Source organism: Archocentrus centrarchus, chromosome 15, assembly GCF_007364275.1.
Source record: "Archocentrus centrarchus isolate MPI-CPG fArcCen1 chromosome 15, fArcCen1, whole genome shotgun sequence".
NCBI lineage: Eukaryota > Metazoa > Chordata > Actinopteri > Cichliformes > Cichlidae > Archocentrus > Archocentrus centrarchus.
Genome location: NC_044360.1, coordinates 4810752 through 4824919, shown reverse-complemented (window position 1 = coordinate 4824919; position 14168 = coordinate 4810752). Strand labels below are relative to the sequence as shown.

At 38.9% G+C, this 14168-nt stretch overlaps 1 protein-coding gene across 2 annotated transcripts in view; it reads right to left on the bottom strand.

The window, feature by feature from the left end:
• Positions 1 to 1767: 1767 nt before the first annotated feature.
• epas1b (endothelial PAS domain protein 1b) overlaps positions 1768 to 14168 on the bottom strand; it is a 56329-nt gene continuing 43928 nt past the window's right edge. For both annotated transcript variants that reach the window (XM_030747555.1, XM_030747554.1), the window contains exons 13-16: positions 13959 to 14055; positions 8216 to 8303; positions 7947 to 8123; positions 1768 to 7756 (exon numbers count right to left, since the gene is read on the bottom strand). In XM_030747555.1, the coding sequence (XP_030603415.1) occupies positions 7605 to 7756; positions 7947 to 8123; positions 8216 to 8303; positions 13959 to 14055 (514 nt within the window). In that variant the 3' untranslated portion in view covers positions 1768 to 7604. The remainder of the gene's footprint in view (positions 7757 to 7946; positions 8124 to 8215; positions 8304 to 13958; positions 14056 to 14168) is intronic.

Genomic DNA, 14168 nt, shown 5'->3' with positions numbered 1-14168 from the left:
ACTCAGAACAGCTTTGTATTGATTTGTAAAGTCTTTCCCCTTCAATGGGACAAGAGGAGGCAAACCACGCCAGCAAAGTCTCCCCCCACAGCACAATGGAGCCACCAGATACCTTTACTGTAAGGTTTGAGTTTTTCCTTTAATGTGTCACCTGCTTTATGTTCCTTCAGGCTGACACAAAAGCAGACCCAGGATTATTAATTTTTTTTAATGTTGTTATACAATATAAACTAATGTTTTTAAACCAATGTTAATGCCCAGAAGATTGATCATTTTTCCTGAGGTAATTGCATGGAAAACAGTCTGCAAACATTAAGATAATGCAGCTGAGTAAAAACGTTCCCTGTTACCTAACCTCAACTATCACAACACACTGCTTAACTCCAAACTTTACCCTCACACTAAAATCAAACCTGATCCCCAAAAACAAATCGAAACCCGTAGGTTTACTGAGAAAAACACTTTTATTTATAACATTTCCACTTTGATTCAGAGCTCACAAAGATGGCTTTACAAGAGTGCACACACAGTGCGAGGAAGAGGGAGGGACCAGAAACACAGAACGGGCTGTTACAGAATGTTCTTCAATTAAAATGTTTGAAACTGCTAAATGGTCTTGAACTGAGCACTCAATTGGCTGTAGACCAACTCAAACACAACACACACACACACACACACACACACACACACACACAGCTCGCGCACAGACTTGCTTGTGCAAACTCGAATCATCTGGTAAACACCCCCCGCCTGTCACAGTAATATTTTAACAAGGATGAATGCAGTACATGATAAAAGTACACCAGCTTGAGAAAAATGTGACACAGCTGGCTCTCAGCCACAAGTGGAATCTAAGTAACTTTATTTAAGGTGGAAGGTATTTACAGTGTGATTTTTAATGTGCAAAACGTTTGGGAGACTAACTAGTTTTAATCCACTTTGTTTAAGAGGCAGATGTGATGAACAGTCAGTGTAGTGTTAGTTACTTTGCATGTTGAAAAATCTATAAAAATGTCTGTAAAATCAAAAATTCCTGTGACAGAGTGCAATCTGGTAAAAAGAGTAAATGTATACTCGTCTACTATGAATGAACCCTAAACCTTTCCCTGAAGTATTTATTTAGCTTTAAACAGAGATAGAATACTAATTAATTTCATGAAATGTGTGCCTCCTTCATTTAAAGTTACCCAAGTATTTGATCTGTAACAACTTGTTGAAAAAACTTTTTTTTTCTGTAAAAATATTAAGATAAGAAAAAAACTCGCAGCTTGCACATCATTTATCTGAGTTACTGTACTTGTGTTATTTCTGCTGCACCATTCAGATGGTAGAGGCAGAATTTGGCGTGAACAATGTGAAAGCATGGATCTGTCCTGCCTTGTATCAGCAGTTCAGGCTGGTGATGTAATAGTGTGGGGGGACATTTTCTTGGCACACTTTGGGCCCCTTAGTGCCAACTGAGCATCCTTTAAACACCACCTGAGTATTAATGTTCACCATCTCCATCCCTTTATGACCACAGTGTACCCATCTTCTGATGGTGCTTCCAGCAGGGTTAAGGCACCATGTCACAAAGCTCAGATGATCTCAAACCTGTTTCTTGAACATGACGATGAGCTCGCTGTACTCCACCCCCCAGATCCCGATCCAGTAGAGAACCTTTGGCATGTGGCGGAACGTGAGATTTGCATCATGATTGTGCAGCCAATAGATCAGTATGAGGCCATCATGTATGCCATGACGTATAGATAAATAATCACACACAGATTAAGGTGATGAATGATGGTAAGATCCATATGCTTTAATAAGATATCAGTGCAGAAACACAAACTTCTTATTGGGTTAAGTTCCCCATATTGTAATAACAATGATAATATATAAGATCAATATGAATTTTAAGCATATTAAAAAAAAAAAATCAGAATGGTATTGTATGACATTGACAAAAACAGAATACAAGTAGCTTAACGTGGATCCCATAAGGAACAACAAATACCCTGTTACACAAGACAAAGAAAATGCTGATATCTTTTTAAAGAGGAAGCGCAATGAGTGAGCGGATTAACTCCTGAATGATTTGTCGCTTTACCCTTCAAGCAGCACAGTATGTTGCACACTGGTGACGAGCCTTCTAGAGTTAAAATGCACGGCTAAAGTCCTGCCTATTTTGGGTTTTAGCATCACTAGCACTCACATCTGTCAGATTTCTTTGGGGAAGGGTTTTTTTGTTTGTTTTCCCCCCTGTCTGAGTTGGCAACACATCTTAGATCTTGTTTTATTTCAACATTTTAATTTTTTTAATTTTTTTTTTTTTTTAAATGGTAAGCTTCAGTGTAGCTGCTGAACGCTAGATCATCATTCTTTTACATTTTCTGGCCAGAGGCAGTTGAATAGAAGCTAGCTTAAAATGAAGGCAGGACTTCTCTTCTGTCTACATTTTTATTTTTAAATCAACTTCCACGTAGCCAACATTTTACACATACACTACCAATATTTATTTATTTTCTGATACGGTTATTAGAAACCCATCTGAGGTGCTGTTTTTTTCCACCACTGTGCATATTTCCTCATACTGAATCTATCTTTGGTTTCTAAAATTGAACTTAGCACTGGGACTCTTTACTAGTTTCATATTGCACTTAAAACTTGCAATAAAAATACGTATTTAATAACATGCCTTAAACATGCTGTAAGGTGCTTTTCTGGAAACCAATATTATAATTTTAGAGTTTTCCAATACTATACATTATCCTATAAACACTATTAGCATTGCATGGCAGGCTTTTTTTTTAAATTTATTTAAAGAACGAAAAACCTCCAATTTGAACAATCGTATAAATGGCCTCTTGTCTAGGGTTGGAATTATTACGTTTTGGTAAAAGAAAGTGAAGTGAGTGGGAGCGGAGAGGAGAAACAAAGAAGCGATTTATCAAGTGGAGAAATATGCAGCACGGGGCAGGCTGAGCAGGAAGTCTCTTCATTTCTCCTTCAACTGAACACAGAAGCAATTTATACAGAAATTCTCACTTTTAAAGTGTTTATTTCTTAGTGCTGGAGGAAAAAAGTCAATAGGATTTTTGGTTGTGATTTTAGTATTATAACTCTTCCTCCTGGCAGGTTTGGTAGACTGCTGGCACTGTTTTACAATCTGAACCCTATGAATGATGTATTTTAAAATGAGACGGGTGCAGGTAAAGTTACGCCCGTCTTCACCCTGGTTTGCTTTGTTTCTGTCTTCTGAGACAAGAAACATGTTCTCATGTGAAGAGAGATTTCTGGGGAAATTTAACACTTATGAGACATTTTGTAAAGAGATCTCATTATTTGAGGTTTTGAAAAATCATGTATTTTAACAAGAAATAGTCTAATTATGGGGGATTAAGTAGGGGAAATTTAGAGGTAGTGAATTTAGAGGTAATTGCAAATATTCATTGTGATTCATTGTGTGATTCCTACAGAAAAATTAACTAATTATCAGGTCTATCACTTTCCTTAGATTTTTTGGCACATTTTTCCTAAAATTTCCAATCTTTTTGATATTTCACAAAATTAAGCTTGTAACAGACACCTTTTGCACCACCCAGTGCAGAAAACTCTTATGGTTTTAACTTTGCAGTCAAATCATTTTTTTTCTCTCCTCCAATTAATCCTAAAAACCCCCACAAGCAGCTTCATTAGCAAACAGGTTATTTGATGAGCTGGAGAACCTCAAAAGCCTTGCAAAGTTTAACTTATCCTCTGAAGGGTTGGTTCTAACTGGGGTTCTACTTCAATCCAAGAGGCCGGCTCATCACTGCTGATCTCTTAGGTTCTAAATAGATCACAGCAGCCGTGTTTAGATAGATTTAAGGAATAAGAGAGAAAGCTATGAAGGAAATCTGAGGAGTTATCGACAAAATCATCCCAACTGTGACTGCACCTCAGTTTTTGAACATTTTCCAAATATGATCAATTTTATTGACCTATAAAAATCAATAAAACTGGTATATTTCTATTTTATTCTCAGATCAGTATCCACCAGTTGGCTGTTAAGTGACATAATATTTCAATGTCAAGTTAAGATAGGATCTGATAATAATCCCCCTCAGAGCTACAGGATGCCATCTACAGATCTAAAGGAACAAACTGTGCACTTGAAGGGTGACCTCAGTATGTTGAGATAACCATAAAGTCATAAGGCACATCATAATGATTAAACTGAGCTTTCAAGAAAAGTTGAGCACATCATCAGGCAGAGAACATCAAAATACAGTGTTAGTGGATCCAAGAGATGTAATAAATGTTCTACAAATGACACAATGATACAAGGTCTATGAAGCACCTTTTGCTTTTATATATGCAACTGGAAAACTATGATTAACAATGTGGCAACTTCACCTTCCTTACAATATTCAAAATGCTACATATCTGAAAAGTGAAACTGATATTTACCTCTTTTTTCTTTTTTTTTTTTTTTAATAATCTGAACTTTTTTTTTTCCCCTGTTATTTTTAAAGCAAGAACAACAACAGTACTGGCCAGCCAACAGATTCAATTGATATTTTAGGATAGAAAAAAAACAAAAAGCCACCACAACACAGAAACAGCATGAGAAGAAACAGCACTGTGAGGGATTGGCTCTAACTGCATCTATTGGGGTAAGGTAAGGACAAAGTACCAGGACACAAACACGAAAAACACTATCTTCAACATTAGTTCTGTTTTTAAATACATAACATATATGTGTACAAAGCTCAAAGTGGTCACCACACAAAGACAGTTACCTCAAAAAAATAGACTGAGATTAAGAAAATACTTTGAGAGGAAAGAAAAGAGAAACTGTTTCAGTGAAGGCATACTGACAATGTTACTGACATCATTTGGGTGAGAAATTAGTTTGAAAATCTGCTCTTATGGCAAGTAATAACCAAAGCTTTCTGTAACTGGCAGCCGCTTGGGATTTGTGAGTTAAGAGAAACTGGCCTTGTCCTAATCTTTAAGATAAACTCCACTTCCAAGTCATGTCACAGGCTGCTGTACTGCATGGAAACCACGGCTGCTGCCATGTACATGTGTATTGTCTGAATGACTTAACTGATCATGCCAATGCTGCTGACTTTACCCTGTGTGGTATGTGCAGTGGTGTGCGCAGGATGTTTGGGGGGGCTGACCTTTTCCCCTAATAAAACACTGAGGGGCAACAGAGGTTACCAGAGCCGCGGCTTAAGTTGAGCGCCATTTCGACTCTACTGGACCCCAAAAAACACCCCTCAACTGCCCGTCTAGACGGCTCAAGTGCCCACCTGATCAGCTAAAATGCCTTTTTGATCCCTCCCACGGCACTTGTGATTAGCCCAAGTGCCCCCTGTGTTGGGCTTAAATGCCCTTCAATTGGCTTAAACGAGCATACCAGTGACAAATCTCACATACTTAACAGCCTGACTGTTCTCTTAAACATTCTGCAAACCACTGTTTCTATCACTTCAAGCCAAGTTTCCTATAACGATTGTACAGCTCAATAAGTCAGTCTAGAAGTCTACTCATAATTTTTGTTTTGTACTGTACATAAAACTAATTCTAACCAGTAGCTGTCCGAAAATACATATAAAACTGTGCCATGACAAAATTCAACCGAACATGCAAACTTTTCCTTAAATCCTCCCTAAGTGCAGGTACTGGGCAACAATGAAACCTTAGGTGCCCCTCTTTTTCAGCCTGTCCCCGGTCCCCTAGTAGCCTGTGCACACCACTGGTTGCTCTTTACAGTTTCCTGTGTTGCATAAAATGTATGTATGTGTGTGTGTGTAAGCTGATAATATATAATCATATGAACACTACAGTGTGTGCTAATCACATTCCTTTGTGCAAGCTATTGATTATGTACATAAGAACTAGCTTTGTTACTGACAATCTAAGTTTTAGCTCAATGAAATAATTGCACTATAAGAAAATAACCCTGTATCCACACACACACACACACACACACACACACACACGCTCCTTACCTGACTGAGAGACAAGAGTGAAGGGAAAACGTATTTAGACAAATGAAAGACAGATTTAAGAAGACAGAAAAACTGAATGTTCAGCTTACAGTCGATACATGTGTTGTAATGTTTATTACAGTGTCAGAGAGACAAAATAAGAGGATCTGGTAGGTTGAACTAAAGCAGTGTTGATTGGTAAGATGTCCTGTTGATTTGGACTGAATAATCTGGAGGAATTTTATAAAAGCTTGAATTTCTCAATTCAGTAACAGAAGATTAATTACAATAATGATATGTCATTGAAATTGAATCATACAGATCTAATGCTACCAGATTGTGCACTAAAGCAGCAGAGAACGCTACAGTGACTGATGCAGTGGAAGAGGCAGGCTGATGAATGTGAATATGTGGGGGGGGGGGACAAAGCCTGAGCAAGGCTGGGTATCATTTTTACTGCTTCTTGTTTCTGAGTCTCATCATAGCCTTTCAAATAAAGCAATCTTTACTTCTTTAAAGATGAAAATGCTTAAAGTTTAGTGTATTTTAAGTAATCACAAGTCTCGCATAAAGGGGAAAAAATTTTTAATTAGTACTGATAATATTGGCACAGTTATTACATTTGGCCATACTGTAAAGTGCTCTAATCCAGCATGTGGCACCCCTGTGATTAAAAAGTCATCTTTGGGTGTCTAAAGCCAGAATACAATGGTGGATAGTAACATGCTTAAGAATCTTTAAAATGACTACAAGCCACAACAGGTCATGATACCCAACTCTTGCTTGAAGCTTTAACTGGAGCTAGAACAGAGGGCTGTATCTACTAGTTGCTGGTAAAATATGCAAAGTGAAAGAAGACAGCGTCTCTGTTCATGTGTAGGTAGTATAATATCATCTCTTCTGAGCCAAATGGTTTAGCCAGGAGAGAAGTAGGGCCAGGATCTGAGCTGCATAGAGTCCATATCGTAAGTCTGAGACAGAGACCCACTGCCCAGGGATTCCCACTTTGCTAAACCTTAGCGGGAAATCAGCTGGTAGTCAGGGTGGCGTGGCTGTAGATGTTTGGGCAGAGCTGGCCTTTGAGGCAGGTTTTAATTCCACACCACTAACACCCCTTTTTACACCAAAGAGCTGAGTTCAGGATGTGTTTCCAAATGCAGCGCTGCCAGTTTGTGAGAGGCACCTACACCAAACCCGGTGACATCCCAGTGTCAAGACTCTTAAATAATTAAAATGATGGTGTGAGCTTTGTCCTGTATTAAATGTCCAGCATTGACCTTTTTTTTTTGACCAGTGACCCATCTTACACGCATTGGTCATTTGATGTTTGGCTCAATGATGGTCAACCTGCATCTGATATGAGTCAAGAGCTTGGTGGGGAAAAGGGGTGTAAGTGGCTTGACCCTGATAACTCAGCTTCGTCTAAGCAGAGAACTTAAAAAAGGGATGGGGAATAGAGTGTGGGGCTAAATAAGGCAGGATGTGGTTATTAATACCATTCTCTCTCTAGCTAGCTGAGCTTCAGGGCTCTTAGAAGGCCTAGAGGTACAAAGGTAAAGAAAGGCTTAAGTCTCGGGCTGCAGGTCGAGGCTCAGGGCAGAGAGTAAGTCCAGGCTTATGTCGGTGTTTGAATCTGGGGCTCTAGGTGGCCTGGTCCAGGGCTCTCAGCAGGTCACAGCCCTGGAGGAGGTGCAGGTTGCCCTGCAGCGGGACATTGACCTCGCAGTCGTAGCGGGTCAACTCCGGCAAAAAGGAGGACTCAAATGAAGGGCCCAGCAAACGACTGGCTATACCTAGAAAATTACAGAAACAGACAAAATCCTTGTGTGATTTGCACTGGAGACCGCTTGACACGGGTAGATTTGTTCACTTGCTTTAACAGAGCAAGATGTTAATGGCTCAGTTATATTTTCTGCAATATAATTAGTACTTTAGCTGTCCACACAGTGACTGAATCAGTAAATATTAGTCACTCCAGCTCACCCTCAGTCTTGTTAGAAGGCAGCATGTTATACTCTCTGTAGTCACAGCTCTTTTGGGGAAAGCCTTTTTCATTTCCACCACTTATCCCATTTCCTGCGTACAGTGACTTCCTGTGTTGTTGCAGCGAGTTGAGACACGGAGCCATGTTCCCTGGCATCATACTCGCCATCTCCGTTTCTGAGAGGAGACAGCACAGTGTTAAAACGTGCAGCTAATGGGTAGAACAGATAATGTAACGTGGTTTCCACCCATCTGCTGCAAAAGCATACCTGCCAGTGATCCTGCACAGAGGGAGCGATCCATACAGCTGTCACTCCTTATCTTCTTCCATAAGAACTCCGGTGGCTTACTTTCACCCTGAAAAGCAGTCACATACACAAATGATTAGCCAGTAGGCAAACTCCAGATTTTAAACTATAGTTTAGAAACTAAAATGCAACATTAGTGCCTCAAAATAATCTGCTGCTGTTAGCCGTACTCGTCAGTGTCACAGTTCTCCACTCAAACTAGGAAGTGTACGCATGATCTTCTTTTTTTATTGTTGCTACAGAATAGAAACAAGGCTTTTTTTTTCCACTTTGTTTTTATTATCATATTTTTATAATCAGAACAAACTGTTACAAACAAAACATCCTTATACACATAACCATAGTCAGCAGTTGGGAGCAGCAGTCCAAGCAAAAGTCCATGTTCCTCTTTTCCTTTATTCAATCAAGATTGTCCTGGGTTCTTTGTCGCTGTTCTGTATACTGTCCATTTTGACCATTTCTTTTGGTGTTGGTCTTCTTGTAGCTTTAAGCGGTGTGTTATCTTTTCCATAAGTTGAATTTCTTCTACCGTCTGTATCCATTGGTCCATAGTAGGGGGGTCTTTTTTCCCCCATTTCCTTGTAATTGCCTTTTTACCAGCTACTAGCAGTATTTTAACCAAATATGTCTCTTTTTTGTATACTGTCTTCAGGAAAATTACACAGGTATAGTGTGGTGCAGGTCATAGGAGTTTTGTAACCAAGTATTTTCAGGAGTGAATTACTTAACATCTTCCAAAATTGTGTTATTTGATCACATTTCCAAAAGATGTGTGCCAGATCTGCGTCTAATTTTCCACAGTCTCGCCAGCAGGGTACACTTTTGCTTAACTGTTTACTTTTGACCTTGGGTGATATAAAAAATCGTATTAAATTTTTCCAGGAGAATTCCCTCCAGATCCTTGAATTTGTGGTTGTGGTATGGAACCTCCACATGTTTAGCCATTCTTCATCTGTGATTTTTATATTAAATTCTGATTCCCATTTTTCTTTTATGTATTTGGTGGAGGATCTGTTTATGAGCAAGTTTTTATATAGCCTGGATATGACTCTAACTTTACTTTCTTTATAGGCGTTGATTATTGTTTGGATTATCTGGTGTACTTTCCTAGTTGGGTCTGTCCTGATCTCTTTCATATAATAAGCTCTAAGTTGTAGGTATCTATAAAATTCGTTCTTATCTAGGTTATAAGTTTCTTTAATATTTTGGAAACTCTCCAGCTGTCCTTCTTTCATCAAAACGCACCACGTTGTGATTCCCTTATTTGTCCACTGTTTAAATCCTTTGTCATATTTGTGTGGTATAAAATTACTGTCATATGCTACCCATTTTAATAGGTTAGCATCCTTCTGAATCTTATATTCTCTTATAATGTGGAACCATTGTTTGAGCGTAAAGTTTGAAATAGGATCTATTTGGTTTTCTGCCTTTTTGTACATTTCTTGATCCCCTATAATATTTTGTATTGGGCATCCTGTATGTTCTTTTTCTATTTCTTTCCACTTTGCGGAATAACCTGTATTACACCAACCTACTATATATCTTAGTTGGGCTGCAAAAAGTATTTTCTGAGGTTTGGGAGTCCCATCCCTCCTTCTTCTTTTGGTAGCTGAAGAGTCTCCAGTCTTATTCTAGGTTTTTTGCCCTTCCAAAAAGACCTTGTTATTATTTTATTCCAGCTATTGAATTGGGACTGGGGGACCTCTACTGGTAGGGATTGGAACAGATACAAAAGCATTGCTTCATTTTGATTATTTCAATTTTTGAGCTGAGATCTAGCCACAAAATGGTCCACCTTTCAATGTCTTTTAGTATTTCTTTGTTCAGCTTGTCATAATTTGCTTTATACAACTTAGATAATCTTTTTGTTATCTGTACCCCTAGATATTCGATTTTCTTTAGTTTCCAATTAAAGTTAAATTGCTCTAGTATTTCTTTTGGTGGGTTGTAGTTCAATGTTAGTATTTGTGTCTTGTTAATATTTATTTTATATCCTGATAAGTGTCCAAACTTTCCTAGTAGTGACATCAATATAGGCAGAGATCTACTTGGTTGTTCGAGATAGATTATGACATCATCTGCGAAAAGTCCTATTTTTTGTTCTATTCCATTCACCCTCACTCCTATGATATCTTGGTCTTGTCTAATAGCCTGTGCTATAGGTTCTATGAAGAGAGCAAAAAGTGTGGGTGACAGACGGCATCCTTGTCTTGTTGATCTCTGCAATTTGACTCTGTCTGTCAAGCTTCCATTAATTTTGACCCTAGCTGTCGGCTGCTGATAAAGCGTCTTAATAAGTTGTATTGATTTGTTATTGAACCCAAATCTTTCTAATACACTGTATAAAAATTCCCAATTGACACAGTCAAAGGCCTTCTCAGCATCGATGCTTACTAATATGGCGCTCCTTTTATTTTCCCTTGCATGGTTTACCACATGTAACGTTCTCCTAATATTATCATGTGTCTGTCTTCCTTGTATAAAACCGGTTTGGTCTTCTTCTATTATTTCTGATATAAATGAGTTCAATCTTTTGGATATTATTGTTGTGTATATTTTATAGTTCTTTATCTTTTCCTGGTTTCAGTATAACTGTGATTATTGCCTCTGTCCATGATGGAGGTATTTTGCCATTTTTGAGAGTCCAATTATAGGATGCTAGAAGTAGTGGTGAAAGCTCCTCTCTAAACATTTTGTTCCACTCTGCAGGGTATCCATCACTTCCTGGTGATTTATTGTTTTTTAGTTTATTTATGGCATCCTTAACCTCCTCAATTGTAATTTCAGCAGTTAATTTGTTGTTTTGTATGGATCCAATGAAGGTAGATCGAGTGAGTTTAAAAATGCTTTCATTTTATCTTTATCTGCAGCTATAGGTTGAGTATATAGCTCCTGGTAATACCGTTGGAATGTTTTTTCAATACCTTCTGGTGTAGATATTACCTCTTTTGTATAGGGATCTCTGATTTTATGTATATCATTAATGGTTTGCTGTTTGCGTATTCGTTTTGCCAATATTTTAGTGGCTCTTGGGCCTACTTCATAGTAGCCCTGTTTTAAATAAATATTGTTTTTTTTCAATTTCTTCCAATAGTAATTCATTTATTTTTGTTTTTGTTTCTTTAATCTGCTGATATATCTTTGGGTCATTTGTTTTTTGGTGTTCCTGTTCTAGTTCCCTTAGTTTTCCATTTTGTATTCTATAGGTCTCCAATCTGTCCTTTTTTGCATGTACAGTTTCAGATATCAACTTTCCTCTAATTACAGCCTTCATGGCATCCCAGATTGTTGTTGGGTCGGTTGAGCCTACGTTTTCATCCATATATCTTTTTATTTCTGTTTTTACCCTCTCTTTTCTTTGATTGTTGTTCAGTATTCCTAGATTGAGCCTCCATACTGTTTGTCTCTTTTTCCCGTTTAAGTTTATTGTTAAATAGAGTGGGTTATGGTCAGACATGTCTGCGCCCCCTATTTTACATTCGTTTATCCTATGTTCATCCTCTATTTTCATAAAAAGGTAATCGATCCTTGAATGAATATTATGTACTGGTGAATAATGTGTATAGTCTTTTTCCAGGGGGTGCAGTGCTCTCCACACATCTATCATTCCCATTTCTTCCAAATATAGATTCAAAAATTTTGTCAGGTGAATTTTATTCTTTTTTTGCTGGTTGTATCTATTTTATGGTTTCTTATGACATTCATATCCCCCCCCCCCCCCCCCCCCCCCCCCCCCCCCCCCCCCCAGATTAGAATTCCCTTTATTTCTGTAGAAATCATATCAAATATAGATTTAAAGAAATGCTTATCACTTTCTGGCGGTGCATAGATATTTATTAATGTTACTGGTTCGTTCTCTATTTTTCCTTTCACTAGAATATATCTCCCTTCTTTATCCTTATATTCCTTCTCTAGTTTGAACTGGGTTGTGTTTGAGATCAGTATTACCACCCCTCTTCTTCTACCTCTAGGGAATGAACTATAGTATAAATTCCTGTAGCCATATCTCTTTAGCTTATCATGTTCAATCTTTGATAGATGAGTCTCTTGGAGAAAGATAATGTGCGCATTCTCTTTCTTCAATTTTGTCATGAGTTTCTGTCTTTTAATTGGGTTGTTCAGACCATTGACATTCAGCGACATTATTTTAACACTAATACTCATTATCTCTTGTTCTGCTCTGAAAGTATACTCCCAAATCCAACTGTAACAAACTGGTCAGAACTTTAAAAAAAAACCAGAAACTACCAAACTTAGCTTCAAACAAATAGGGGAGAGATCACATCTCCCAGGTGTCCCGTTGGTGGGTGAAGGGGAAGTCCTCATTTCTAATAGGGCCCCTTCCTAGGCACTCTATCAGTTCCAAGAGCTGGAATACTGTAAAGGTCTAGAATTGTCCAACATAGAGTCCTTATGTGATCACTCGTCTTAAGCTGTTTTATGTCTTCCTGAGGAATTCCTGTAGCCTCTCTCTGGCTCGATGTGCTGCCTCCCCTCTGGTATTCTTCCTTCTAGCCCGCTGCCACTCTGGTGTTCCTCTCCTTTCTCCGTCTGTCGCAGGTGTGTTGCCATCTTCTGGGGCGTTGATCAAGTATCTCCGCTCTCTCATATCCCGTGCAGCTTCGCTGGCGCTTTCATATGTTTTAACTCCGTCGCTCCAGTGTATCCGTATCTTTGTTAGTGGTGTCTGGAATCAGATTCCTCCCTCCTTTAGGGCACGCTTGATGCCAATGTATGATCTCCGTTTCCGGACGACTTCGGTAGGATAATCATGGTCAAAAAAAATCTGTTTGTTTCCTACTTCGATCTTTGTTTTCCACGCTTTCTGCAGTATCATTTCTTTTGTCTCATACTTCAAAAAGTTGACAATGATGGACCTGGGTGTCTTGTTCGGGTTTGGTTTTTGTGCCAGAGCCCGGTGAGCGCGTTAGATGAAAAGCTCTGTACCTTCTTGTAGCTGTAGCTTTGTGATCAGTAGCTGTTCAATGTATTTGTTGATGGAGTTTCCCTCCGTGTCCTCTGGTAAGCCGAAGATTCTGATATTATTCCTCCGTGATCGTCCCTCGAGATCCGTAAGTTTTTCTTGCATCTGGCGTGTTTGGTCAACCAGTTCCTCCATTAACTCGCCCGCGTCTGTTCTCCACTCCTCTAGTTCTGCAACACGCACTTGGGCTTCGGCTAGGCTAGACTTCTGTGTCTGCAGCTCCTTCTCATGATCCGTTAGCTTACGTTCGAGTTCTTGCCGAAGAGCACTAATTTCTTCTTTTATCTCTTTTTTCATCTCGTATTTAAAAGTGCTAAATTCGGCTCGTAACTCCTGCTTGAGGTCTTTTATGTCTTTACTAATCGAGGCCAGCCCTGTTCGCAGTGTCTCGTTGTGTACTTGCCCATCCATTTCCTCTGATGTGCCGTCCTCGTGTTCGCTAGCTTCGCTTTCCGAGTTTATTCCAAGTTGCTTCCCAGCTTCGTCTTGTTTCTGTTTCGCTCTTGTATTTTTTGTTTTGTTCCCACCACCCATAATCAATGTGTTTATATACCGAGTTAAGGTTTGTGGTAGGTTTATTTTGCCCGACTTAAGAGAGCAGTTAACTATGTGTCTGCTCTCTCCGCCATCTTGGAATCCCCCCTAGAAACAAGGCTTTAAAATCTTGGAGGTAGGCATGCTGATGAACCTCTGCTGTACGGTGGGATCAGAGAAACTCACCACAGCCATCTGGCTGAAGGAGCGCTTCAGACTGTTGGCCATGGCCACTCGGGCTGGACTCATGTTTCTGTAAGCTTGTACAAAGTTGTCAATGGACCTGCAACACACACAAAAAGTCCATCAGAGTCGATGAAAATGATTTTTTGTGAATAAAAACCACAGCTTTAATAAAAAGGATTTGGTATTCAAGGTTAAATATTTTTTATTTAT